At 45.5% G+C, this 27,512-nt stretch overlaps 1 protein-coding gene across 2 annotated transcripts in view; it reads right to left on the bottom strand.

Annotated features, from left to right (window-relative positions):
• LOC111980267 (protein Jade-1) overlaps window positions 1-27,512 on the bottom strand; it is a 143,673-nt gene that overhangs the window by 34,462 nt on the left and 81,699 nt on the right. For both annotated transcript variants that reach the window (XM_024010966.2, XM_024010967.2), the window contains exons 5-9: window positions 27,196-27,383; window positions 25,209-25,420; window positions 24,297-24,461; window positions 22,764-22,880; window positions 16,174-16,791 (exon numbers count right to left, since the gene is read on the bottom strand). In XM_024010966.2, coding sequence (XP_023866734.1) covers window positions 16,174-16,791; window positions 22,764-22,880; window positions 24,297-24,461; window positions 25,209-25,420; window positions 27,196-27,383 — 1,300 coding nt within the window. The remainder of the gene's footprint in view (window positions 1-16,173; window positions 16,792-22,763; window positions 22,881-24,296; window positions 24,462-25,208; window positions 25,421-27,195; window positions 27,384-27,512) is intronic.

Here is a 27,512-nt window from a genome sequence, read left to right as displayed (position 1 = left end):
ACTTAGAGAAGACATGGATATGAACATGATATAACATCCATGTTTCAGATCCTCCCGTTTCCAAGAATTCCAAAGAACTCATCAGATTTGTGTGTGTAACCAAAACTACATGTTCTCTCTTTAAAGGGATACTTTGGGATTCCGGCAAGTAAGCCTTTTACCCTACTTACCCAGGGTTCCAGTCGGAGAACTCTGACATACAGGCTTTTAAAGTCCTAAACCTCACAAGACATTATGTGCCAAGCCAAGAGGGGCAAATCAAGTACCATTTCATATTCAGGACATAGCTGAACGTTAAGCGGACCAGCTTTTTAAGTCTGAACCAAGTACCTCAACCCCCCCCCGAGAAATTATTCGATTCAATTCAACTTAAGCGTGGGGAGGAGTGGGCTACCATTTGTGTTGAGTGCAGTGCAGTCCCATTTCACAGTTGAGCTCGTTTACTGGCGTGCAGCATTGTCTCAGAACCCACACTGTAAAATATTAAACGGCTGGGTCAACTTCGGGGCGCTTATATCGCTCTCATTGCTTATTCATGTACCCCCCATCCAAGTGTAACTGAGTTAGTGTTTGTAGGCGGGCCGGGCAAACACGGCCAACCGCGGGCTGCCTCAGGCGGTGGACCGATAGACAGACACTGTGCACAAACCTCAGGAATGGGGAACGTCCTGTTGTGCGGAGACAACATGGGTCATCCATACACAGTCACAAAGCTTCAGAGAGGATGAGCTGCTTTACAGGCCTCACACGTTGTGTGTGTACGTATTGTGTGAGTCAAGGGAGCCATTCAGGGTGAAGTTTCGACAACGTCTCAGCTCTGGTCTCACTGTCTTATCAAAGTAATTTTGAATTCAAGGTTTTGCAACTTGAATTATTTATCTGACCACCCCGGAATCCCCGGCCACGCTTTCGCCGGGTGTGAAAGAATATACGGCACGCAAAATTATACATTGGGCCAGCAGGTATAAATATTGATGTCTCCCCCCCGCCTCATATTTTTTTCATCCATCAGGCAGGCTGATATCAGAGGGGTCTTTGTGTGATGTGAGCTGCTCACACTGCTGCCACTCTGAAGAGGGAAAGGAAGAATGAGGGAGACTGAAGCCACTGCATCAAAAGTAGTGCACTAATATAGGGAATATGGTGCTATTTGGGATGCAGCCTGCGAGGCGGAAGGAGGGAGGCAGAAGCCACTCGGGATCGGTGGGTGTCATTGAATAGGCTGACCGGCTGGCATTGAAACACAATGGGATTCAGGGCGATGAGACACTTCACTGAGATAAAGGGCCCTGCCGCGGTCTGTCGCCTGGCCTTCGGCGTTCAGCTCAGGACTATGGCAGAAAGAAATGTCAGGGAAAATAAAAGACTCCACAGTTCAGACTGGCGAGTCAGACTCGTATGTATCAGAGGCAGACTTAGACTCAGTGTGGCAGACTCAGAGTGGACTGGGCTAGGTAGGTTAGACAACACTGGGGCTGTGGAGATGAGATGGTGCGTACCAAGTTGCCGTTGGGGCTGTGGGTGGCCCATGAAATTTCCCCTTCAGTCAGTCCACTCGTGGTATGGTATATGCCATTTAAGCTGTACTATGTAGTAGGGATGCACAATACGGCCAACAAAAACATTTTGTTACCAAATATTGCGATTTCACTTGCGATATACAGGTAAATGCCAAAATAAAGGAAACACGCCAGTAAATGTTGAGCAATGTAATTAAGTAATGACTTTCAATTATTTACGCTACACATTATGTTGGCTGTCAATGTGTTGGCTACGGTATGCTTACAAACCGCATAGCATATCATTACAGCAGTAGGTACTACCGGTATGTTAGCTAGCTACCATGTTGGTTGGCTACTAATACATTGAACTTGCCAGTATATTAACTATATGCTAACTAATTACCCAATGTTAATTGACTTAATATTCACATCAGTCTTAGCTAAGTGGTATAGTCGTTGTGCGTTCACAATGGACATAAATTCACTAGCCAGTTATCTTGGGTGCTTGACTGCACTGGCGTTGTGATTTACAGAACGCTCAACCTACGCTCTGAACGCTCCAAGAGGGGAAAACGCTCAGAATTTACGAATGGACAATCTGACAACGCTCTGAATTTAAGAACACCCAGAGCGCACTCTAGCACTAGCACACACTAGCACAGATTGAATTTACAAACAACAAACTGTCTAGATAGTCATTTGTTATACTAACAAGCTAGCAAGAGGTTGCATTGCTACAGAATCAACTTCCTGTAGACAGGCGTAGCGCTAGTAAGCCCGACTGAAAGGATACCGTTTGTTTCCAGTATACTAAAATTAACTAATAGTGTATAGTATATACTCATTAAGTATTGGTATTCGAACACAGCCGTAGACTGGGAGGCAGATGCATAGTACTCTGTAACACAGTGAGCCAGTCTTAGAGAAGTCTCTGTGAAGAGAGTCAGTCTTGTAAAGGCCTGCAAGGCAGAATGAAGCAGTACAGTAAGCCAATCTCGTAAAGGCCTGGGAAGCAGAGTGAGGCAGTGCAGTTAGCCAGTCTTATAGCGACCTGAAAGGCCGAATGAAGCAGTACAGTAAGCCAGTCTTGTAGAGGCCTGGGGCCTCTCTCATCATATGAAATGCAACAGCACCAAAAACATGAATAACAATGATCCTAGTCAGTCAGTAACTTAGTTAACTAATGAAACACTAATGTAAATGTGCACAAGCCTATTCAGCCACATTATACCAAAACAACAGCCAACATGCAGTGAAATAAAGAGGGGCATGTTTCTWGCCAACTTTTCAGTCACCTACGCATCAATAAACAGGCAGGGGAACGAAGTAGTTTAACAAAAGGTGTTCACAATAGTCAGTATTATTGCTAGTAAATATATAGTTGTTATTTTCTAGAAAACTAGCTACAGTCAGTCCACTTAGCTAGCTACGGTGTTGAACTCAGACTGATGGTGGGGGTTAAGTAACATTAGCTAACTTTCCCCCCAGCAGTTTCAATCTAGCTAGTTTGCTAGCTAATGGCATTTTTTATTAACTTTATTAAAATCAGACGGATAGCTCAGCAAATATAGCTATTCGTTTTCCCTTTTCATTTAAATACAGCTTGCCAATTGCTAGTAAKGTAGGATGAATAAGTCAGAAGCAGGCTAAGCAATGCCAAGTGCATGCCTTTTACCAACAAAAACCATGTACAAGTACAAAAGAGGCAATGAGCTTCAAGCAGATCCTGCTAGTTTTATTCTTGGACTTCAGGCCGAGGAGTAACAGCTACTTGTTTGTAGAACCAGCCTCTTCACCAGATGTTGTCCCCAGTCAGCTCCAGACTCTTCATCTGAACCAACGTCACAGGCAAAAATCACAGGCTCCGTCATGCACTTGAGGGGGGCGTTGCTTAATTGTGCACGCGCTTCGCAATTTTGTTACTTTAGCAACCCGGGGGGGGGGGGGGGGGAGTTGAGGTGTGACGGTTTTTTGTATTGCCATCTACAAGGAGTGTACGTATATTCTATTAGTAGTAGGTGACAGGTGCACCGGTTTGTGTCAAGAACTGCAACGCTGCTGGGTTTTTCACACTCAACAGTTTCCCGTGTGTGTCAAGAATGGTCCACCACCCAAAGGACATCCAGCCAACTTGACACAACTGTGGGAAGCATTGGAGTCAACATGGGCCAGCATTCCTGTCGAACGCTTTCGACACCTCAACGAATTGAGGCTGTTCGGAGGGCAAAAGGGGAAGTGTTCCTAATGTTGTGTTTATTTTTACCCCATTATATGCTTGACAAGCAATTCCCTTATTCCACCACTTGGCACTGTGCATACGCATGGTCATGGCTGTGCGTACATTTACACACTCAAGCAAACGTTCATATTGACAAATCTCACACTTTGCATGGAAATGATCCCACGCATGGTTTACGCACAGATTTGTGCCTACGCATGATTGATAAATMAGGCAGTGAGGCTGAGTGAGTCAGGCTTGTAGAGGCCTGGAAGGAAAAGTGAGAGTCTGTGGTACAGTAGGCCTGGGAGGCAGTAGAGGGAGCCAGTTTGAAACCCGTTCAGTAGGGCGGGCCTGTCTGCTGTGTGACCCGGCCTGTCTGGCCCGCAGCAAGAGACCCCCCTGCAGCTACAGACAGTGTATGTGTGTGTTAGAGGCGGAGCCGGCACAGAGAGCAGCCAGAGCCAACGTCTGTCCCCCTCTCAGGGGTAAAAGCACAACTCGTTCTTTCTGTGCCTCTGTCCTCCCGGTGAACCCCTCTCTAATTGCSCAACACCAGAAACATCGTGCGAGACAGTGGTGGTGGGGTGGGAATGGGTACGCACGTAAAAAAAAAAAAACGTGTAGAATCACGGTGGGGAAAAATAAATAGCGAGGGCGAGTCAAGTGACATTTCATTCATATCCTCTCTCTCTTTTCCAATAGCCCTTGCTCTCTCTCGCTCTCTATCCCCCCGCCATAGCAACACAAGCTTCCTTTCCGCTGCAAAGTACTGTAGACAGGGGGGGGGGGGGACAGGCTGACTCTGTGAAATTGTAAAGTGCAGCCAAGAACAACTCTGCTGACGCTCCTCACCATGGCACACAGTGTACCTGACCGTACTGACCGAACCCCTAGTCCTGCTCTGCTCTGCTTCCCTGAGCCCGTGCTGCACTGGCTGTACTTTTTGCAGCGACACACCCCTCCCTCCCTCCCTCCCTCCATTCTCTGTTCCTCTCTCGCAAACACAGTTTCATAAGTGTTCTTTCCGACTGGCTCCTCTATGGCCGGGGCAGGTGACCTGCTGGGCTGGGTGTACAGTCAAGACTGCCAAGGCAGAGAGAGGGCACGGCTGAGCAGAGAGGGCTCAGTGCCCCCCAGCAATGGAACACAAGAGAGGAAGAGAGGGAGGAAACCTTGCATGGAATATCCAGAGGGAATGTGTGTCAGAAGGTGTTCTGGAATGACTGGTGCATCTAGGCATCTATGTCCATTATCATATCAAGTTGTACACCCTCATTCTCTCTGTCCTTTCTCATGGAAAAGGAGGAGGACTTCTCCCTCCCTGCGGAGAGTCTGTGTGGCTGGTAAGCCATCCCCTCTACTCCCATAACACCCCCCGATTCTCTATCCATCTCTTTCTCTTGCTCTCTCTGTGCGCTGGGGTAATCCTACTAAGCCCTCTCTCCCATGCAGCCCCAGTGTATGTACTGAACCTAGCCCAGCAGTATAGCCCAGCTGCAGACCCAAAGCCTGCGTGGCTAATCGACTGGAACCCCAACCACAGCCCTGCATGGACACTCACTCAGTCTTAGGCTCAGCTTTGGGCCATCTCCCTCCARATCGTCTCAACGCCCTCGCTTTCACAATCCCTCACTCATCACTTCACCTCTCCAGCCACACACACAGGGATGGACGCAGCCCCAGCGCTAGCCATCCTGCTCTGACGCAAAAAAACAACAGCGAGAATTCGCTACCCAATCACCATGCCACACATATCTCCGACACGAGCGACCCTGATTGGCGGAGGGATGGGGGTGATGGGACGTCAGGGGGGCGGGGATAGGGGCTGAGGTTTCGGGAGTGGGCCAGGGAAGGAGAGTGGGGGCAACGGGGGCTGGGTGGGGGATTGGAGAGCAGCGGCAAAAGCTCAACAGTGCATTAGGGACATCGCAGTGCGATTCGTTCCACTCAGAGAACTTCAAAAGGAAAGGGAGAGATAATCCGCCCCAACATTAGCCCGGAATCCTCCGTCCGCAGAGGTTCCCCTGAACGACGACTGGGAGGTGGTGGAGGGAGAGGAGGAAGAGAAAAGGCTGGGGTTGGAAGACGGAGGGATTATTTTTTTMGGCCAGTAAATCAGAGATGATTGAAATGCGCCCGTCTCCCTGAAAGAGATACCTACCGCACCACCATAAACTGTCTTCCTTTTATGATACCCATTCATAGGCTAAACATTTCAAGTAAGAGAAAAGGTCTCAAACGAACCACTAATGATCTTCAGCATAGTATCTCCTTGATAGTAAATATCGATGAAAGTGGAGGTGTAGTAGCCTGGGTGCCAGTCTGCTTCTGCTCTCTCGTCAACTCCTTATGGAATTGTCACGCAAATCATGTTTGGCTTGACAATGAAGTAGGCAAAGGCACAAACAGATCTGGGACCAGGCTAGAGCTGTAGCAACAAATAGAGAAGAAACAAGAAGCCAGTGCCAGTTCACTCTGAAACACACTGACATTTCAACAGCTTCCCTTGATGTCTAACATACTCACGAGCTAAAACACACTCCTAGTCAGAGAAAGAGTCTCAAATCAAACAACATAAAATATTCTGGATTGAATATCCTCCTCCTTGATGACAGTAAATATCACAGAGTGGAAGTATACTATAAACCCTTCTACCAATAAGGTGCCAATAGAAGATCAAAGGATCAATACACCTGATCAGTGCCTGGCTGACACTTCAAACTCAACGATTTCCCCCCACTATCAATTTCCCAGGGCTCACTGGCCTTAGCGGAAAGATAAATAGAGCCTTTGGGACTGTCACTGGGACTTTCTGATACAACAACAACAAGTTGATGTCCACCAGGAGAGAACAAGGCCAGATAACAGAGAGAGAGGCTGGAGGAGAGCAGTAGAAGGTTATCCAGGCAAATCAATGCGTTAAGACTATAGACTAGTACAGTACACACACTCCATAAGCCTACAGTACAGCACACAGATTAAAAATTGCCTGTGCAACTTGAGTGGAGGTCATTTGCAATGTAATGTACTGTATCCATAATAACACGGTCATGATGGTCTATTTTATACATACATACATATATACACATATATACAGTGGGGAGAACAAGTATTTGATACCATGCCGATTTTGCAGGTTTTCCTACTTACAAAGCATGTAGAGGTCTGTAATTTTTATCATAGGTACACTTCAACTGTGAGAGACGGAATCTAAAACAAAAATCCAGAAAATCACATTGTATGATTTTTAAGTAATTAATTTGCATTTTATTGCATGACATAAATATTTGATCACCTACCAACCAGTAAGAATTCCGGCTCTCACAGACCTGTTAGTTTTTCTTTAAGAAGCCCTGCTGTTCTCCACTCATTACCTGTATTAACTGCACCTGTTTGAACTCGTTACCTGTATAAAAGACACCTGTCCACACACTCAATCAAACAGACTCCAACCTCTCCACAATGGCCAAGACCAGAGAGCTGTGTAAGGACATCAGGGATAAATTGTAGACCTGCACAAGGCTGGGATGGGCTACAGGACAATAGGCAAGCAGCTTGGTGAGAAGGCAACAACTGTTGGCGCAATTATTAGAAAATGGAAGAAGTTCAAGATGACGGTCAATCACCCTCGGTCTGAGGCTCCATGCAAGATCTCACCTCGTGGGGCATCAATGATCATGAGGAAGCTGAGGGATCAGCCCAGAACTACACGACAGGACCTGGTCAATGACCTGAAGAGAGCTGGGACCACAGTCTCAAAGAAAACCATTAGTAACACACTACGCCGTCATGGATTAAAATCCTGCAGCGCATGCAAGCTCCCCCTGCTCAAGCCAGCGCATGTCCAGGCCCGTCTGAAGTTTGCCAATGACCATCTGGATGATCCAGAGGAGGAATGGGAGAAGGTCATGTGGTCTGATGAGACAAAAATAGAGCTTTTTGGTCTAAACTCCACTCGCCGTGTTTGGAGGAAGAAGAAGGATAAGTACAACCCCAAGAACACCATCCCAACCGTGAAGCATGGAGGTGGAAACATCATTCTTTGGGGATGCTTTTCTGCAAAGGGGACAGGACGACTGCACCGTATTGAGCGGAGGATGGATGGGGCRATGTATCGCGAGATCTTGGCCAACAACCTCCTTCCCTCAGTAAGAGCATTGAAGATGGGTCGTGGCTGGGTCTTCCAGCATGACAACGACCCGAAACACACAGCCAGGGCAACTAAGGAGTGGCTCCYTAAGAAGCATCTCAAGGTCCTGGAGTGGCCTAGCCAGTCTCCAGACCTGAACCCAATAGAAAATCTTTGGAGGGAGCTGAAAGTCCGTATTGCCCAGCGACAGCCCCGAAACCTGAAGGATCTYGAGAAGGTCTGTATGGAGGAGTGGGCCAAAATCCCTGCTGCAGTGTGTGCAAACCTGGTCAAGAACTACAGGAAACGTATGATCTCTGTAATTGCAAACAAAGGTTTATGTACCAAACATTAAGTTCTGCTTTTCTGATGTATCAAATACTTATGTCATGCAATAAAATACAAATTAATTACTTAAAAATCATACAATGTGATTTTCTGGATTTTTGTTTTAGATTCCGTCTCTCACAGTTGAAGTGTACCTATGATAAAAAAATTATAGACCTCTACATGCTTTGTAAGTAGGAAAACCTGCAAAATCGGCAGTGTATCAAATACTTGTTCTCCCCACTGTATATACACACATATATATACACACATATATACATACACATATATACAGTGAGGGAAAAAAGTATTTGATCCCCTGCTGATTTTGTACGTTTGCCCACTGACAAAGAAATGATCAGTCTATATTTTTAATGGTAGGTTTATTTGAACAGTGAGCGACAGAACAACAAAAAAATCCAGAAAAACGCATGTCAAAAATGTTATAAATTGATTTGCATTTTAATGTGAAAAAAGTTTAAAAGGCTGAAAAAAATGGCACTATTTTTGACTGCTGTCATATCGACACTTTTATTCATTATAATGCCATTATTGCTTTTGTGCCGGGTTTCACTATTTATCAAGGCCACTTAGCGTTTATAATGATGTTTCTGTCTGGCCAATCTACCATAAAAGGTCTGACTGGTGGAGTGCTGCAGAGATGGTTGTCCTTCTGAAAGGTTCTCCCATCTTCACAGAGGAACTCTAGAGCTCGAAGGCCCTTCTCTGACCAAGGCCCATCTCCTCTGATTGCTCAGTTTGGACGGGCAGCCAGCTCTAGGAAGTGTCTTGGTGGTTCCAAACRMCTTCCATTTAAGAATGACGGAGGCCACTGTGTTCTTGGGGARCTTSAATGCTGCAGAAATGTTTTGGTACCCTTCCCCAGATCTYTGCCTCGACACAATCCTCTCTACAGACGAATCCTTCGACCTCATCGTTTTTTCCCCCTTCTCTGACATGCACTATCAACTGTGGGACCTTAAATAGATAGGTTTGTGCCTTCCCAAATCATGTCTAATCAATAGAATTTATCACAGGTGGAGTCCAATCAAGTTGTAAAAACAAAGGATTATCAATGGAAACAGGATGCATCTGAGCTCAAACATCTACTTTGTGCATGACAAGTAATTTTTCCTTGGGAGCAATTTCCAAACGCCTGAAGGTACCACGTTCATCTGTACAAACAATAGTACGCAAGTATAACCACCATGGGACCACGCAGCCGTCATACCGCTCAGGAAGGAGACMTGTTCTGTCTCCTAGAGATGAARGTACTTTGGTAAGAAAAGTGCAAATCAATCCCAAAACAACAGCAAAGGACCTTGTGAAGATGCTYGAGGAAACAGGTACAAAAGTATCTATATCCAAAGTAAAACYAGTCCTATATCGACATAACCTGAAAGGCCGCTCAGCAACGAAGAAGCCACTGCTCCAAAACCACCATGAAAAAGCCAGACTACGGTTTGCAACTGCACATGGAGACAAAGATCTTACTTTTTGGGGAAATGTCCTCTGGTCTGATGAAGCAAAAATAGAACTGTTTGGTCATAATAACCATCCTTATGTTTGGAGGAAAATGAGGGGGGCTTGCAAGCCGGAGAACACCATCCCAAACGTGAAGCACGGGGGTGGCAGCATCATGTTGTGGGGGTGCTTTGCTGCAGGAGGGACTGGTACACTTCACAAAATAGATGGCTTCATGAGGATTGAAAATGATGTGGATATATTGAAGCAACATCTCAAGACATCAGTCAGGAAGTTAAAGCTTGGTCGCAAATGGGTCTTCCAAATGGACAATGACCCCAAGCAATGACCCCAATGACCCCAAGCTCTGTCAGGAGGAATGGGCCAAAATTCACTCAACTTATTGTGGGAAGCTTGTGGAAGGCTACCCAAAACATTTGACCCAAGTTGAACAATTTAAAAAGGCAATGCTACCAAATACTAATTGAGTGTATGTAAACTTCTGACCCACTGGGAATGTGATGAAATAAATAATTKATTCTCTCTACTATTATTCTGACATTTCACATTTTTTAAATAAAGTGGTGATCCTAACTGACCTGGACAGGGAATTTTTACTACGATTAAATGTCAGGAATTGTGAAAAACTGAGTTTAAATGTATTTGGCTAAGGTGTATGTAAACTTCCGACTTCAACTGTATGTAAATAAGGTATTTCAGTTTTTTATTTGTAATAGTGTACATTTGCAAAAATGTCTAAAAACCTATTTTTGCCTTGTCATTATGGGTAGTGTGTGTAGATTGAAGACAAATGTTTTATTTAATCCATTTCAGAATAAGGCTGTTACTAAAAGTGCTATTTTGTTATTTGAAATAAAATACAAATCGTATTCTAATGTTACCCAAGGCCTTCAGAAAGACAAGCAAATTATTAGTTTTGCGATAGCATATATTCAATATATTATTTACACTGTTAGAATGTTGCAGTCTGAATGACTGCTCATTCGTTTGTAGGGGGGTCAGAATGTTGCAGTCCATCGAGGCCCAGCAGTTGTAGTGTTAAAGAAGGATTTTTAAGCCTTGACTAGAGTTGTCAAAAAGTAGGCTAAATGTGAACAGTTCTAACATTTTTAATATGCGCCTTGGAATTCAATAAGAGGGAAGCACGCGGTTGCATCKCCGATGTGTCTGTCTTCATACACTTCTGGCCTACTTCTTAGCTGAAATGCCTGTGAGAAGGACCTGATCACATGACGGGCATTGGCTAATAACAATTGAGACATCTGACAGATCTATGTGAGTGAGAGGTGCTTCGGAGCACGGCAGCCGGGAGAAGGGAATTATAATGATTATATTCAGCCCAAGGGCACAACGGCGACTTTCGCCGCAAAAGGCATGGATTTTTTAGGGTGCAATACAGCCACACAAGGTGGATGCCACCGGGAAATTCGAGGCCTGGTGATAATATTATCAAGTGCTTGTCAAATTGTGAATGAGAGACTGATGAAGTGTGTGCGGCTTGTACAAGAAACAAAGCAGAGCTCATGCCTTTCATGCAAAAAAATTAATWAAAAAATCATGCAACCTTACAACGTATTAAAAATCAAAAKATATAGCCCAAAGTTTGTATCACAACTAAAGTTGCATAAATAACTCTAAACTAAGCATATAGGAGTACCAGTTTCTTTGTCAACCACTAACACAGAATAGCCGCAGGTGTGCACTTCCTTTGAAATCGTTTGGAGAAAATAACCTTTCTATTTTATTTGTCTATAAAATAATTAAAATAATGCCATGGAATTCTAAGCAAATGTTTTCTGATAAATGAACTAGTGTAGACAACAGCAATATGGCATAGCCATATCAGGGCCTAGCATAAGGACAACTCAGAGTATGCTATTCGGTTCTTCTGAAATAGACTACATTTTCTTCATATCTTGCTTCTTTAGACCTGTTCAAAATAAATAATGGCTTTAGGCTATATGCTAAAATTAGGTGTAGGCCACATTACATGGATTTATTAGACTTCTTAAAATGTAGATGTTCCAAATGGTCTGCATCAGTGGCTTGTAGGCTATGCGTGGAAGCAAGGAGATGCTACATTTGTTCATGTTAATTAACAGTAAATTACCGTGAGACCGATGGTTATTTGCTTGACAATGACCGGCTGACCAAGTTTCATGACCGCCACAGCCCTGGCCTTGACACAATTGAGACATGGATTGTGTATGTGTGCCATTCAGAGGGTAAATGGGCAAGACAAAATATTTAAGTGCCTTTGAACAGGGTATGGTAGTAGGTGCCCCGGCTTGAGTGTCAAGAACTGCAACGCTGCTGGGGTTTTTCACGCTCAACAATTTCCCATGTTTATCAAGAATGGTCCACCACCCAAAGGACATCCAGCCAACTTGACAGAACTGTAGGAAGCATTGGTGTCAACATGGGCCAGCATCCCTGTGTAACGCTTGATACCTTGTAGTCCATACCCAGACAAATTGAGGCTGTTCTGAGTGTAGGCGCTAAATGAAATACATCCTCATCACTAGAGACAGACATCAATCTATAAAAACGGTGTTCACGTTGATGTTCTTTTCTACTGCTCTGTCTCCAGTGGGTCCTGTTGCTATGCACGTTGCTAACGAATGAGCGGCCCCTTTCATAACATATTGTGGGAGTGTTACGTGACAGAAATAGACCAGAAATTTGTTAATTAGCCCTTAAAAGGAAAATTCCACCCAAAATCTATCTTTCGGTATTTGTTTCATTAGCCCATTGTTGACATAGTCCCAAAATGTTTTGCTTGTCAGCAATAAAGTTTTCAAGATACCTAACTTAAAAAACACAGAAATCATCCCGTATGATGCATTTTGCATCATTTTAATCAAAATGCATCATATGGGAATGATCTCTGTATTGTTAAAGTTAGGTATCTTAAACTTGATTGCTGACAAGCAAAATACTTTGCTTAGGGACTAATGGACTAATGAAACAAATCGTTATTGGGTGGAATTTTCCTTTAACTCGCAGTCACAATTCTTCATACTTCTTTGATCGAAGAGGACCAACTCCTGTCCACAGACAATCCACTCAATAGGAACCCACTGAGAAGTGCCCCTATGGGGAAGGAAAGGAAAGGGAAAGGGGGATATCTAGTCAGTTGTACAACTGAATGCATTCAACTGAATTGTATTTTCCGCATTTAACCCAACCCCTCTGAATCAGAGAGGTGCGGGGGGCTGCCTTAATCGCCCGGGGAACAGTGGGTTAACTGCCTTGTTCAGGGTCAAAACGACAGATTTTTACCTTGTCAGCTCGGGGATTCGATCCAGCCTTTCGGGTTACTGGCCCAACGCTCTAACCACTAGGCTACCTGCCGCCCCAGATTAACCATAAGGTAATAGGTACAAGTGCCATGTTGAGTCAGTGGGCAGACAACATCTGGTAGTCCGGGCAGAACAGAATTCAGTTGGTGATAACAGTAACCAAAAAGCACAATATAGGGCTGAAGGGCTCAATTAAATTCATATCATTTTTACCTACGTTCAAATGAATTGGAACTAGGTATACGAAGACATGAGTGCAGACTAGTTAGTTGACAAAGATATACACAGCATAGCCTAAATACCGCTCGGCAAATTTGATTAAATCTGACCTATTACACTAAGTACTAGGCCCACATCAGATATTTCACGATGGGAGAACAGAACACCAAGGTAGACAGCTCCGCGTTCACCTGAAAATACCTTTTAATCTCTATTTAAAATCAGCTCATTATCAAGACACAAATGCTCTGAATGTTTGAATTCTTGGGCTTACAGAATCAATGAACCTGCCTGGAGGATCACTCAGCAGTAGTAACAGCGTGGCTGTTTAATCCAGACAGCAAACACAGAAATCACAGCCCCTGAAGTCTCTCTACTCTCACCTCTCCCTGGCTGGCTCATTTAACCAGTGAGCGTGGCAAATWAAAAAAATAAAAAAGAGCTCCTTGCCAAGCGTCCGCCCGGCTGCCACGCCACTGGGAAGGCAGGGAGGAAACCTGTCTACTTAAACACTTCCTACTCCCTGCTCAGCTCAACCATTGTCTCTTGCTGAGGGGTGTATTATTAACTAGGCCTACCCAGCACCAGCTGTCAAGCCACCACTGTTAAAACAAGGTAACAGTCAACATGTCGCCCCCCCACGAATGTTACAGCGCCCCCTTGGGCCAATCAGTGRCATTTTGTAAACGCCGGATCTCTATGGCAAGACGCACCATTCACCCAAGTTTCATCAACATTGGGCGAGTTGTGTCTGGGATATCGTGTGGGTTAAGTACTCATATCCCTGAGCATGTGTGCCAAATTTCGTTACTCTGAGTCAAACAGATCAAGAGATAAACATGAGTCTGTTATAGCGCCACTGTGTGGTCGATATGAATGTTCTCGGATTTGTTGAGTCTTGACAGTGTTTTCAACATGTATACCAAATTTTGTTACAATACGAATAACCTTGACTGATTTATATGCATTTATGTGCAAGACCATGCACACGTGAATGTTTATTTGTCAATAGCAGCCATGTTGTTTAAGGTACTTGTCTGGAAAATAGTGTTGAGAGACCTTTGTCTATAGATGCAAAGTCCACTATATATACAAAACAGTATGTGGACACCCCTTCAAATTAGTGGATTCGGCTATTTCAGCCACACCCGTTGCTGACAGGTGTACAAATCAAGCACACCGCCATGCAATCTCCATAGACAAACATTGGCYGTACAATGGTCTTACTGAAGAGCTCAGTGACATTCAACGTGGCAACGTCATAGGACGCCACCTTTCCAACAAGTCAGTGCGTCAAATTTATGTCCTGCGAGAGCTGCCCCAGTCAACTAAGTGCTGTGATGGAGAAAAGGAAACGTCTAGGAGCAACATCGGCTCAGCCGCGAAGTGGTAGGCCCCACAAGTTCACAGAACGGGACTGCRGAGTGCTGAAGCTGCATATGGCAAGACGCATCATTCACCCAAGCTTCGTCAAAATCGGGCCAGTGCCGTCTGAGATATCGCTTGTGACTAACGTATGAGCGTACGGAAACAGATCCACAGTCTTCGGACCGATTTCATCGTGGGGGACAACAATCAGGGTGGTCAGGGGATAGAGAACAGGTGGAAGGGTTGCTGTCCTATCGCATCCGATCAGCAGCAGCAGAGAAGAATCCTAAATGGCATCCTATTCCCTTGATAGTGCACTACTTTTGACCGAGGCTCATACGGTCAATCAGAAGTAGTTCTTGATTAAGGGAATAGGGGTTCCAATGGGGATTGCAACCCAGAAACACAATCCTCCACTACTCCAATGATTCAGGTTAAGAGGATAGAAATGTATTTCAAATAGCCTGTTAACCCTCCCCTGACACAGTCACCCACACAATTCCCTTTTGGACCCGACCCTTGTCCCCGAACTTAATRATAACCACCAAAACCACTCAATTAAGACTTCAATGGATAAATAAAATAGTACCTTCTCGTGTTTTTGTTATTCTCTGTACTGTGGCGTGGGGGGACTCAAGCACATTGACAGCGTTGTGCATTGCAGCATATAGAGAGCTGCGATAACCTGATAAGGCCCGGCCCACGCATGTTCCTGCAGTGGCAGGACTCAGGAGGGAGGTCTATAGAAGGGAAATGGGATCGGCAGCAACTGCGTGACAAACACGGACATCACTTAATCTAAAGGCCCCGTGGCTAAGTGGCGGGCCCCGAATGAAAGAGGAGCTCTGGACACATCGATCCGCCTTTACCACAGAGGGTGTGTGTGCGCGGTGTGTGTGTATATGCGTCTGTTTGTGGTGTGTGTGTGTGCACGCGAGGTTGTATGTGTACGTGTGCGTGTATGTGCCCGTTTGTGTCTCAGGGGACCACTGAGTCTGTCTGCTCTGCTCAGCCTCCCTCTCCATCCTGGTAATTAATCGGCCATTTGGACCTAGTTAGCTGCCTACCTCTCTCCACTCTGTACAACATACTTTCCTGGAGCCTTGCCTGATGTAGCCCCTGATTGTTTTCCTCGGGGAGGCTGCACGGGGCATCCTGAGCGGATAGCACAGGGCAGGCTACCCCTGGTCTCAGTCAAACTACATTATGGACAGAGTTGGTGTGAGTGTTACTGAAACATCATTCAGGTATAAAGCCTAACAGACYTAAAGTATCTTTACGGAAAATCTCCTTTTTTAAATTTGTTTTATTAATAGCACCGACTTTGCTGATAGCTACTTTACTGAGGAAAAATGGACTTACTATAACAAGTGGTTGTCTCACCTAGCTAGCCTAAGATGGACGCACAACTGTAAGTTGCTCTGGATAAGATTGTCTGCTAAATGACTACATTGCAAATGTAGCCCTTTCACCGTCTGCCCAATGGATGACGCAGGATTGTGTAAGTCATACAGCTGGACAGACAGACAGACCAACGCACATACATGTCATTATAACAACAAACGACACACACTCACATTACACACACATTGTCCSCACCTCCCCGGGCCAGCCACTCACCCTCTCTAGGTCCTGGCGTAGGTGTGTGAACAGTTTGAGGCGTCGGTACAACACGTCCTGCTCCTGCTGCGCCAGGTTATCTACCTCGTCTCTCTTCAACGTCACCAGAGGACGGTTGAAGTTGGACTTCCTCCTCAGCTTCCAGAACTGGTACAGGAAGTCCACGTGGGCGTCCGGCAGGCCCAGGCTCTCCGCCACGTCTTTGGGGTCCACCAGGCGGTAGAACTCGTCCTCCAGCTCCTGTAGCTTCTGTTTGCGCTGGCTGGCCTTCTCCCGCTCTATCTGGTCCCGGTCTGGACGCTCCACAGGCGGCAGCGGCCGCTCTGACGGCGGCAGCTCGCTGGRCGCTTGGTGGTGGTCCGGCGCAGTTACGGAGGCTCTGTGGTCGTTGCCGTGTCCAGCCCAGTCTGGTTTGCTGCTGGCACCAGCGTTGTTGGTGTGGTTACTGTTGCCGGCCATGGCGTTGTTACTGTTGCCGGAGGCGGTAGTGCTGCTGTGCTCCAGGCAGTAGGATTTGAAGCGCACTTCATCGTTCTCCGCCAGGATGGTGCGCATCTCAAGGCCATGGTCAAAGGCGCAAGTCACGTGGAAGGCCACAATGCAGGACGGCATGGAGCACTGGGGAGGGAGGGAGGAAGAGMGAGTGAGAGAGGGAGGGAGGTGAGGAGGAGAGGAAGCACAAGGGAGTAAAGGAAAGACAAGTTTCAAATATGAGTGTCACATCAAACACCGCTTCAGAGTTGTTAAACACGCATACAGAAGACGGGTACWCAGTCCCACAATCTGTAGGGGAAATAATAGTTGGTCTCTGATGATGTTGTCTTCACAAACATGGTAATGACTYCTCCGCATTACTGTCCSAACTCCTTCCTCTGCCACCACAGAGAGAAATATGCGTGACAGAGATCGTGTTCAGAGAAATTAGTGTTCTGCTAAATTTCCTCTGTCTGCCTCTATCCTGTCTACCCCAGACAAACAGGAGCTCCGCTATCTCCTGACCTGTGGGCAACACGATCAAAATAAAATCTTGGTTCCTATAAGTATCAGAAGCCACAGAGAACAACAAGGGAACCCTGATCTGTCCGTGCCTCCCTACATTACAACCGCAGTCTAAAAATCAAACCTCTGTTGTTGCCTTTCCTCAGGCCTATCCATTTCAGACCTCACCAAAGACTGCCTCTGGGAGAGGTCTCATGAGGGGATGAAGGGAGGATGGGGGATAGCAGTGTTTTCCATGCCATCAGAGAGCAGCAGAACAAGAGGCCCACATTCTCTAAGGGCCTGGGATGACAATGACAGGCCTGCTCAGCTCAGGGTCTGCGCCCCGAACGGTACCCTATTCCCTATCTAGTGCAGTACTTTTGACCGGGACCCACAGGGACACCCATACTGCACTATGTAGGGAATAGGGTGCCATGTGGGACAAAGCCACGGTGTCCCTGTGGCTGCCTGGGAACTGGCTCTTCTCTGTCGCGCCCTCCCTCCCTCTTTCCCTTTCTTTCGCTCTGTCTACAGAGGCCCAACTCACAGAAGATATCACAGCCCACTTGTCACTCCGGCCCTCTCCTGTGCCCATTCTCTCTCTTTATCCCTCCCTCTCTCTGCCTCGTCCTCTCTCGCGCTGTTCTCCAGAGGCCCAACGCACTCCCATCACTGAAGCAGAGAGGAGAACTTGTGGCTCTGACTCTTCCTTTCCATGCTTTCTCTCTTCATCACAGTAGAGTATTCCACTTGTCACAGTGGCTGTCTCTCTCAGTGCCTCTCTCCTGAGAGCCCATACAGCTTTGTCTGCCATGATGAGGCGAGAGAGATAAGCCAGAACTGGAAATCACCATTCCTCATCTCTTCACCCTGCAGCTTGGTAATGCCCTCAATACCAGCTCCCCACACTGACTCCCATTGTCAGTCCGCTAAACATTAAATGGAAGTAGTTGTTTTCAGTCCAAATATATCACACTGTCTGTCTGGTGGATAGTGGATACAGATACAGTACGAGCGCTGCTACTTCACTGCACCCTTCCTGGACATATCAACGTTATGGGACCATAGCCTTAGAATACGTCCCAAATGGCACCCTATTCCATATATAGTGCACTTAAAGTAGTGCGTTATGTAGGGGATAGGATGCCATTTGGGACACAAACTAATTGATGAGCTACATAAAAAAAAATATTWAAAAAAGGTGAGTATTTGAATATAATAATCCTCCAATAAAACATCAATCATAATTTGTCAGACAGCAATTCACTGAATACACACACTTGTGGTTAGTTAGTGTAGCCATTTCAGCTGTTTGGTCTCAAAACGGGCCCAGCTTGCTATCTGGGGATTTGTTCAGTATTCCGTGAACCATCATAATCCATACACAAGTAAGAGTCTACCGTTAAAATGGCAAGATAATAACATATATACATGTAGCTATCTCAATTGAATCAAACAGTTGTTTTCATTGCTAGATATTGTTCGCTATCTGGCTAGCTAGTTAGCTAGACAGTTGCATACAGGTACCGTTCTAGTTTGCTTCGTCCCGCAACGAGCCACTGTTTACATGGCTAGCTGAGTTGGCCAGTTGCATTCTGCTGTTAATTTTGATTGAGGATGTGATAATCTTTTTRATGTTTGCCAGTTTGTCATTCATGTTTAACTAGCTAGCTACCGAAAATAGCCACTGTGGCGCGAACACAAATCAATTAGCAAGCTAATCAAACCGCATGTTATAGGGACATGCTAAGTTGGCTAGCTAGATAGCCACGATGAAATTATACCTAAATAGCTAGCTACTGTTTTTTTTTTGCATGTACAACTAGCTTCGTAATTACGAAGCTAAATGTTTGCTAAATCTAGCTAGTTATCTTGTGTCTTCATTGACATTATTGGAATGGAAGCAGGTTAAGCGTGCACAGGGCATTTTAATACAACTGTAGCAATCAACAGGAAATAACAAGCTATAGGGCATGAATTAATTAATGTTTAAACCCATAAGAGTCTAAGGGAGTATGGGGGGGGTTCTACTAAGCTATATGGAATTGTTTTAAGAAAGTCATACCAAGGATAATTTAGCTATTTGAATTTTAAGAGCCCTCGAAAGTGGATATCTATATATATATATAAAGTGTTTTAATTATTTGATGACAAATCAGTTTTGGCCTTACTGCCAATACAAACGCATTGAATAACAGATTCACCACATGAAACGTATCTTCCCTTTAATATATTTTTGGGACTTTTGTTCCGAAGTGTCAGTCCTACAATATATCTGAGCGATATAAGAAAGATCAGGAAACATTTATTTATTTAGTACATATATTTAACCCCTTATTTTTTACACTAAAACAGTCTCCAAATATACTTCCATAAATGTTTTCAATTGGTACCGGGGGACCTTAAGATGAGTCTTGAGGCATGTGGGAGTCCTAGAGCAAAACAACTGACTTGGACGTGTTCACGAGAGTCTCATCTTAACATAGAGGCCAAACCATTCAGACGCTACAGACGATTTTTGGGATGTCTCATGGTCTTACAAACACTGCTCTAGCTCTGTCACATTTCACCGCAGATGGGAAGGTGCGACATCGACGGTTGCGGTGGATTGAGACGCATCKAATGCAAAAAAACAAATATCTCTAGCTGAAACCCGACAGATTATTATGGGGATTGTTTTATTATGCTAATTAGAATTCCAAGGGCCTATTTTGAGGGAATGTGTCTTTCAGCATAAACCTGCTCTCCGCTACTAGTACAAGGAYATGATCGAGGGTGAACACGCAAGACTTCAGGTAGTTTGTCTTTGTACTTCGAGCTTATTGTTTGGGAGTCAATGAATGTTATTGCTGGTATGCAAGGMTTTAATGTCTTGTCTATTTTTGTCTGCTTTCCTCCTTTATAGTTTTAATTGTCTGGAGCCTGGTGTTGTTGTGGCCAAGGAGCTTTCACTCAGATGTGACTAGGTTTCAGCTGCTGTGCAATGTTGATGTCCTTCCTCCTTGTCCTGTCAAAGGGCAGGACAGATATACAGTACATTCTGAAAGTATTCAAACTCCTTGACTTTCTCCACATTACGCTACAGCCTTATTCTACAAATAAAATAAATCATCAATCTACACACAATACCCCATAACGACAAAGCAAAAACTGGTTTTTAAACGTTTTTTGCTAATTTATTCTAAATAAAAAACTCAAATACATTTACGTAAGTATCCAGAACCTTTACGCCGTACTTTGTTGAAGCACCTTTGGCAGCGATTACAGCCTCGAGTCTTCTCGGGTATGACGCTACAAGCTTTGCACACCTGGATTTGGGGAGTTTCTCCTATTCTTCTCTGCAGATCCTCTCAAGCTCTGTCAGGTTGGATGGGGAGCGTTGCTGCACAGCTATTTTCAGGTCTCTCCAGAGCTGTTCGATCGGGTTCAAGTCCGGGCTCTGTCTGGGCCACTCAAGGACATTCGGAGACTTGTCCCGAAGCCACTCCTGCATTGTCTTGGCTGTGTGCTTAGGGTCGTTGTCCTGTTGGAAGGTGAACCTTTGCCCCAGTCTGAGGTCCTGAGCTCTCTGGAGCAGGTTTTCATCAAGGATCTTTCTGTACTTTGCTCCGTTCATCTTTCCCTCGATCCTGACTAGTCTCCCAGTATCTGCCGCTGAAAAACATCCCCACAGCGTGATGCTGCCACCATTCTTCGCCGTAAGGATGGTGCCAGGTTTCCTCCAGACGTGACGCTTGGCATTCAGGCCAAAGAATCTTGGTTTCATCAGACCAGAGAATCTTGTTTCACATGGTCAGAGTCCGTTAGGTTCCTTTTGGCAAACTCCAAGCAGGTTGAAATGTCCCTTTTACTGAGGAGTGGCTTCCGTCTGGCCAATCTACCATAAAGGCCTGATTGGTGGAGTGCTGCTGAGATGATTGTCCTTCTGGAAGGTTCTCCCATCTCCACAGAAGAACTCTGGAGCCCTGTCAGAGTGACCATTGGGTTCTTGGTCACCTCCCTGACCAAGGCACTTCTCCCCTGATTGCTCAGTTTGGCCGAGTGGCCAGCTCTAGGAAGWGTCTTGGTGGTTCCAAACTTCTTCCATTTAACAATGACGGAGGCCACTGTGTTCTTAGGGATCTTCAACGCTGCAGAAWTGTTTTGGTACCCTTCCCCAGATCTGTGCTTTGACACAATCCTGTCTCGGAGCTCTACAGACAATTCCTTCGACCTCATGGCTTGGTTTCTGCTCTGACATGCACTGTCAACTGTGGGACCTTATACAGACAGGTGTGTGCCTTCACAAATCATGTCCAATCAATTGAATTACCACAGGTGGACTCCATTCAAGTTGTAGAAACATCTCAAGGATAATCAATAGAAACAGGATGCACCTGAGCTGAATTTCAAGTCTCATATCAAAGGGTCTGAATACCTTTTTATTTTTAATACATTTGCAAACCTTTCTAAAAACCAGTTTTTCACTTTGTCATTATGGGGTATTATGTGTAGATTGAGGAGGGCTTATTTTTTTTTATTTAACCCATTTTAGAATAAGGCTGTAACGTAACAAAATGTGGAAAAAGTCAAGGGGTCTGAATACTTTCCGAATGTACAGTATGCGCTCAGGCTAGATTAGTTTGTTCATATCGTAACCTGAATCAAAGTTACTGAAATTATCTTATGATATAGGCCTAGGTCTAGATATTGTCTTGAACTTGTGGTGTTTGACGTTTTCCTAAATGTAGGCTACCACCTTCAGCACTTATCTTCGTTTTTTTTAAGCACTACCTCACTGCTTCAGCACATGGCCACAGTCGCATGTGTTCTATTGTGAATTCTTTAAGGGTCTAGAGCCTCAGAACGATGCTACATGGGCCAACACAAAGAGCGGCACTGTAGCTGTTCAATGTGAAAGGTTATCTTTATTATACAAGAACAGGAAATGTAATACTGTAAATGGTTTGCCTAAAGGGGTAACTTGGTGAGAACAAGACTCCTTTTGGGGAACTTGGTTAAAGTGTTACTTTTCTAAATACATTTTCCCCCAAGGACTCATGTAGAGCAAGTGTGAAAACCACAMCAAAATGTTTGAATGCTTTTTTTCTCCTAAATGGGATTACAAATGTATCAACTTTTCAAAGCAGCATTACTTCCCCATGTTTCCTCTAACTACAGTGTATGATATGCCATTTTGAAGCTCTGAGTCTGTACTTTTATCCAATGCAAAAAACCACCATTTACATTTTTATTTTTTTAAACATAAGACAGAAAATAGATGGTGGGTCACGTATGTGCTGCTAATGAGAAACTTAAATTAAAATGAAGAACTCCTTATCACACCTTCATGGCATCTTTAACACCCTTACTGCGTGTTAAAGGGGGGCTTACTGCGTGTGTGTGTGTGTGTGTGTGTGTGTGTGTGTGTGTGTGTGTGTGTGTGTGTGTGTGTGTGTGTGTGTGTGTGTGTGTGTGTGTGTGTGTGTGTGTGTGTGTGTGTGTGTGTGTGTGTGTGTGTGTGCGCGCTTGTGTGTATAGAATGTTGTGTAGAAATGCATCTGTCTGGCGATACTATTGTGTGTACTGGTGCAGTAAAGTGCTGTTTTCTGGTAATGTGTGTGTCTCACCTGTATGCAGGTGCCTGTGTGTTCTCGACACAGGCTGCAGAACAGGGCCCAGCGGCTGGAGGGGATGTGGGACACCTTGGTAATGGGCTCCATCTTCTCCGGGCAGCCTATACTCACCTAGATAACACACACACACAGTCAAAACAGATGTGTCTTACAAGACATTAATACACACAGAACAGTTGACAGATGCTCATCAAGCACTTTGCTTCACAGACGTTAATACAGACTTTGAGGTTGGAAGTAGTTCTTTCACTGAATGTCACATTCTCTGCGAAGTCTATATTCCGAGAGCCCAGTGTCATCCCTTAAAAGGGCTCTTCCCTTCCGCCCAGCTTCCGACATTCATTCCCCCACATTCATATTCCTCTCTCTGAAAAGAGTATTTCTGTAAAGGCCTCATCCTTCATGCCCAGGCCCTAATAACTGGCAGACAATCCGGACTTCCTCCATCCCCTCCTCTCTCTGATAGTCCATGAAATGCTGCGTGAATCCTCCCCCATTCTGATTGCAGCCATTGAACCAGGCCTTTCACACAGAGTGTAGGGCTATGCTCTCTCGCTCTACGCAGGCATCACCATCTTCCTTCCCCTCCCTAGCTTTTGTCCTCTCTTGATTAGGATATCCAAGAGTCTTCAACTCTCAAGATGGAGGACTGGGTCTCTTTCCAAGTGTCTTTCTCTGAGTGTGTGTGCGCGCGCACGCGTTACTTTTCAAAAATCGCTCTTTCTCCTTATTCCGGCTCCAATTAGTTCACATTACCAAAATGCAATGAAAAGCTTTCATTTAAAAGTGACAACTGGAAATGAGGAGGAAATCAAGAGCCTGAAGGAAAGGCGGAAAATTGAAGTTGGCCTTATTTTGGAATAAGGGCGGAGGAGGGGTGAGGGAGTTTGGAGGGTTGCGGAGAGAGGTGTAGAACGGCGAGAGGTTCGAGCATTTGAAGTCTAAGWGAGAGAGATACAGCCTCAGCTGATGCCGGACCCTCTCAAAGCTGACAGCCCCCCTGACGCCTGTGAAATTCCCATCTCCGCCACAGCTTCTTATTAACTACCCCTCTCTGCCTGTGTCTTTAGTGCAGAGAGAGAGAGAGCGAGCGAGCGAGCAAGCAGGACGCAAATTAATTTCCTTTCAAAGACGTTGGTGGGGGAAGTAAAACAAACAAGAACAACAATAAGAATTAGTCCAATCAATGTGACAGAATTCAATTATTGCTAAAAGGGTACAGGACACCAAAAGGCACTTCATTAACAGGGACCTAAGCGCTTTACGCCGGTTTGAGCAGCGGGCCTTAGCGTAACCACGTTTGTCTTATTGTCCCAGTAATGTTGATGCTCAAGGTGTGTGTGTGTGCTTGTCTTGTTTAGGAGTGGGAGCGTGTGTATTTGCATATATATTAATCATTCATATGATTGCATGTATTGAAGGTCTATAAATGTGTGTGTGCATGTGTATAATGTGGGGATGCGTACCAATATGTATGCGTATGTGCATGTGTGTCTCTGTGCAGGTGTGTGTGCCCAGTGGGCTCACCTCGGGGATCCATAAGGCACAGCTGACGTGGACCCACTTGGTTCCACTGCGGGTGGGCTTCAGGGCTCCGCCTCTCTTGGGGCACAGCAGACATTTGGGTTGCACCCCCAGGGCGCAGGTCGGCAAGGCATTCCCCTGTGGGACCTTCAGGATCCCATAACACGCCTGGGGAGAGACAGAGGGATGGGGAGGAGAGTGAGAGAGGGGGGGGGGGAGTGAGAGAGGAGGGAGGCGAGACGGAGGGGTGGGGAAAGGGAAAGACGGTGGTGGAGATGGAAGGAGAGAGGGAGAGGAGAGGGAAAGAGGAGATGGAGAGAGGGGGGAAGAGAGGGGTTGGGAGGAGATGGAGAGGATGAGGGACTATTTTCAAACATGTCAAAACAGTGGTGAACGGAGGAGGTTGATAGAGCTGTATAACTGTCAGGGGATTGTCAAACCAATTAACACCATTCCACCCAATAAAGAAAAAACTCCAGTCTAAAAAACTAAAAACATYAAGTTGATGTTTCTATTTCTGGGACGTGTTTTTCTTGCTGTTTATAGTCGTCAAATACCCAGAATCCCATGAACAGGGAGAGTTTCTGTATGATCTGACAYTTGGAGGTAAGTAGTCAAAGAAAGAAATGAGTAGAGTATCTAGTTTCTCCCCACAACTATAAACAAACCTAAATTACCACCATTGACCTTTATGTAAATCTTTCCATGACCCAAAATAACTACAAATCCCCCCCCCCATCCCCAATCGCATCCTGACCCCCAAAAACGTAATACTGCCCAAACAGACTTAACGCTCACTAAACACGTACACCCTCTTTCAAAAGACAGGAAACTCTGAATATCCCTACAACTTCTAATTGTCCCCTCCTCTTCGCCCAGCAAAATATCCCACCTCCACCCAACCCTCATCTGTACCTGATGTACGCAGATGTTGCACTTGTCACAGAAGACCATCTCGTTGCCGTCTTCTCCCTCGGGGGACCGGCACACGTCGCACACCACGTCCTCGTCGTACTCGATGCCCAGGCCCTCCTCCGTCTCMATGGCCTGCTGCATGTTCTCCTCACACTGGCTCTCCAGCTCCACCAGAACACGCTCCATGGTCAGCTCGTCCAGCTCCGGCAGCGCTGAGGGAGGGAGGGTCAGTGTCACAGAGGGTCAGACACAGAGGGTCAGAGTCATACATTTGGGAGAGAAGGAACAGAGGGTCTAGTGAAGGGTCACAGTTAGTCACATGGCTAAGGCTAAGCCGTCACCTATGGGAATTTATATCGGACTCAAGTAACTGGATTGGCACGCGTTTTGTGTTTAACTCAACTGTTTGTCTTTCATTCGCAGAACATTTTGTACTATTAAACCCTGGCTATAAATTGATCTTGTACTTCTTCGGATTCTTGCCAAATTCTTGCCAAATTCTAACAGCCACAGCCGAAAGCAAATGGCCATGTGTCAGACCATGTTTTATAAGTACTGGGAAAAGGACTCCCATGGGTTACATACTGTACAGTGTTCAGTGATTAAAGAGTTGTTTTTAAAAGCAAACCAGGAAGAAGCTGAGTTTAGTTAACCATTCACTTCGGAGCCTGTGACATTTACATCTTGTAAATAGGGAGAGGCTAGAGGAACAAACATTTCAGTGGGAACACGTGTGTGTGTAAGTACATAACTTCATGTGGGGAAAAGAGAGAGAGCGAGAGAAAAATAAATGGAGTGAGGGATGTTGGGGGATGTTGGTAAAGCAAGAGAGAGAGAGATCAAAATAAAAGATGGAGCATGCTGTATCAGCCTATCGGTGTTGCGATATGGCATTATACTATAACCCGGCAACAAGCAAGTGCTTGTTTGGTCTAGACATTGGGGTTATGAGAAGCAACCCATTTGAGGAAAAACTATTTAAAAAGCAGCGTAAATAAGCCCGGGCCTGAGGGATTTAAAAATGCAATTATATTTCTTATCTATGAGCACAAGATCAGATTGTAAATAAACTGGGTCTGTGATGTGGAGAGAGAGTGAGCTTCYGGGTCAGCTACAGTAGTCCAGGCCAGCCAGCCAGAGAGCGGTTTATTGGTTGATAGAGACTGGGCTCAACAGTGGGAAGATCCCTCTGTGTGGACAGAGTGCAGGGAGGCGCACCCTTCTGACCCCCAAAACTCCTCTCCAACGTCACTACTCCACAATAAAAGAGAGATGAGGAGTAGTGGAGTTGTAGAGTTGTAGAGAGGAGGACTGTGTGTGAGAGGGTGAAGTGTTAAGGCACGGACACACCGGTGGCGTTGGCCAGCCGAGAGTACTTAGCACCTCTGAACAGAGTGCCGGCCCGTAATTTGCAAAACCCCGACCTAACGGTGAAAGAATGAACCACTCTGACCAGCACTACCAACGCTCCCTGGCCACAGACCCCAGATGGCGAACGGCAGACCATCACTCGGTGCGATGCTTTTTCTCCTTTAAAATGTGTCTGCAGTTTAGAGTTTTGAGGACGCAAGTTTTCACAATGGAGTAGAGGTACAATAGTACGGTCATAGTGCAGGATGGTCATACAATTGCTGGTAAAATGCTGATCCACATTAGCCCAGTAAATGTGTGAGGTAGTTGTTTTACTAGCTTTTGCGTCATATTCTAGACTAAATGCTCAAACTAACAGATGCAACAAATCGATAGGCTAATAAAGTCCTGTTGACGTCGATTTGAAGGTTCTCATTCCAAATGGAACCCTATTCCCTTACATTCCCTTACATAGTTCACATGTCCTGAACACAGGCTACATAAACAATGAGCGAGTGAGAGGGAGGGAGGGAGGGAKGAGTACATAGAAAATAGAGACAGCAGAGACCTATGGACCCTGCTCAAAAGTAGTGCACTATAAAGGGTGCCGGGTTGGGACTCTGAAGAAGTCTCTCACCTAGTTCCCTGAACTCCTGGTTGACCAGCTCCAGCCAGGACACGTCCATGTCATCCAGGTCATAGCGACTGTGGGGCTCATCGGTGGTCTTCATGTCCCTCTGGCTCAGCCCCAGGCCCAGCACACACCCCCGGCCTTGGCCCTGCACAGGCCAGTAGAACGGGATACGCCCCACCTCCGGTAGCATCCTGTCAACACACAGAGAGAGAGCGAGAGAAAACACACCGTTTTAACTTTTAGTCCATTTGTATTTCATTAACTGACAAACATGTACAGTGAAGGATATAAACATTTTTTGAAGGTCAAACATGCTTGGA

This window comes from Salvelinus sp. IW2-2015, linkage group LG20, assembly GCF_002910315.2.
Source record: "Salvelinus sp. IW2-2015 linkage group LG20, ASM291031v2, whole genome shotgun sequence".
Classification (NCBI taxonomy): domain Eukaryota; kingdom Metazoa; phylum Chordata; class Actinopteri; order Salmoniformes; family Salmonidae; genus Salvelinus; species Salvelinus sp. IW2-2015.
Note: the sequence above shows the minus strand (reverse complement) of the source record. Positions and strands in the feature narration are given on the sequence as shown.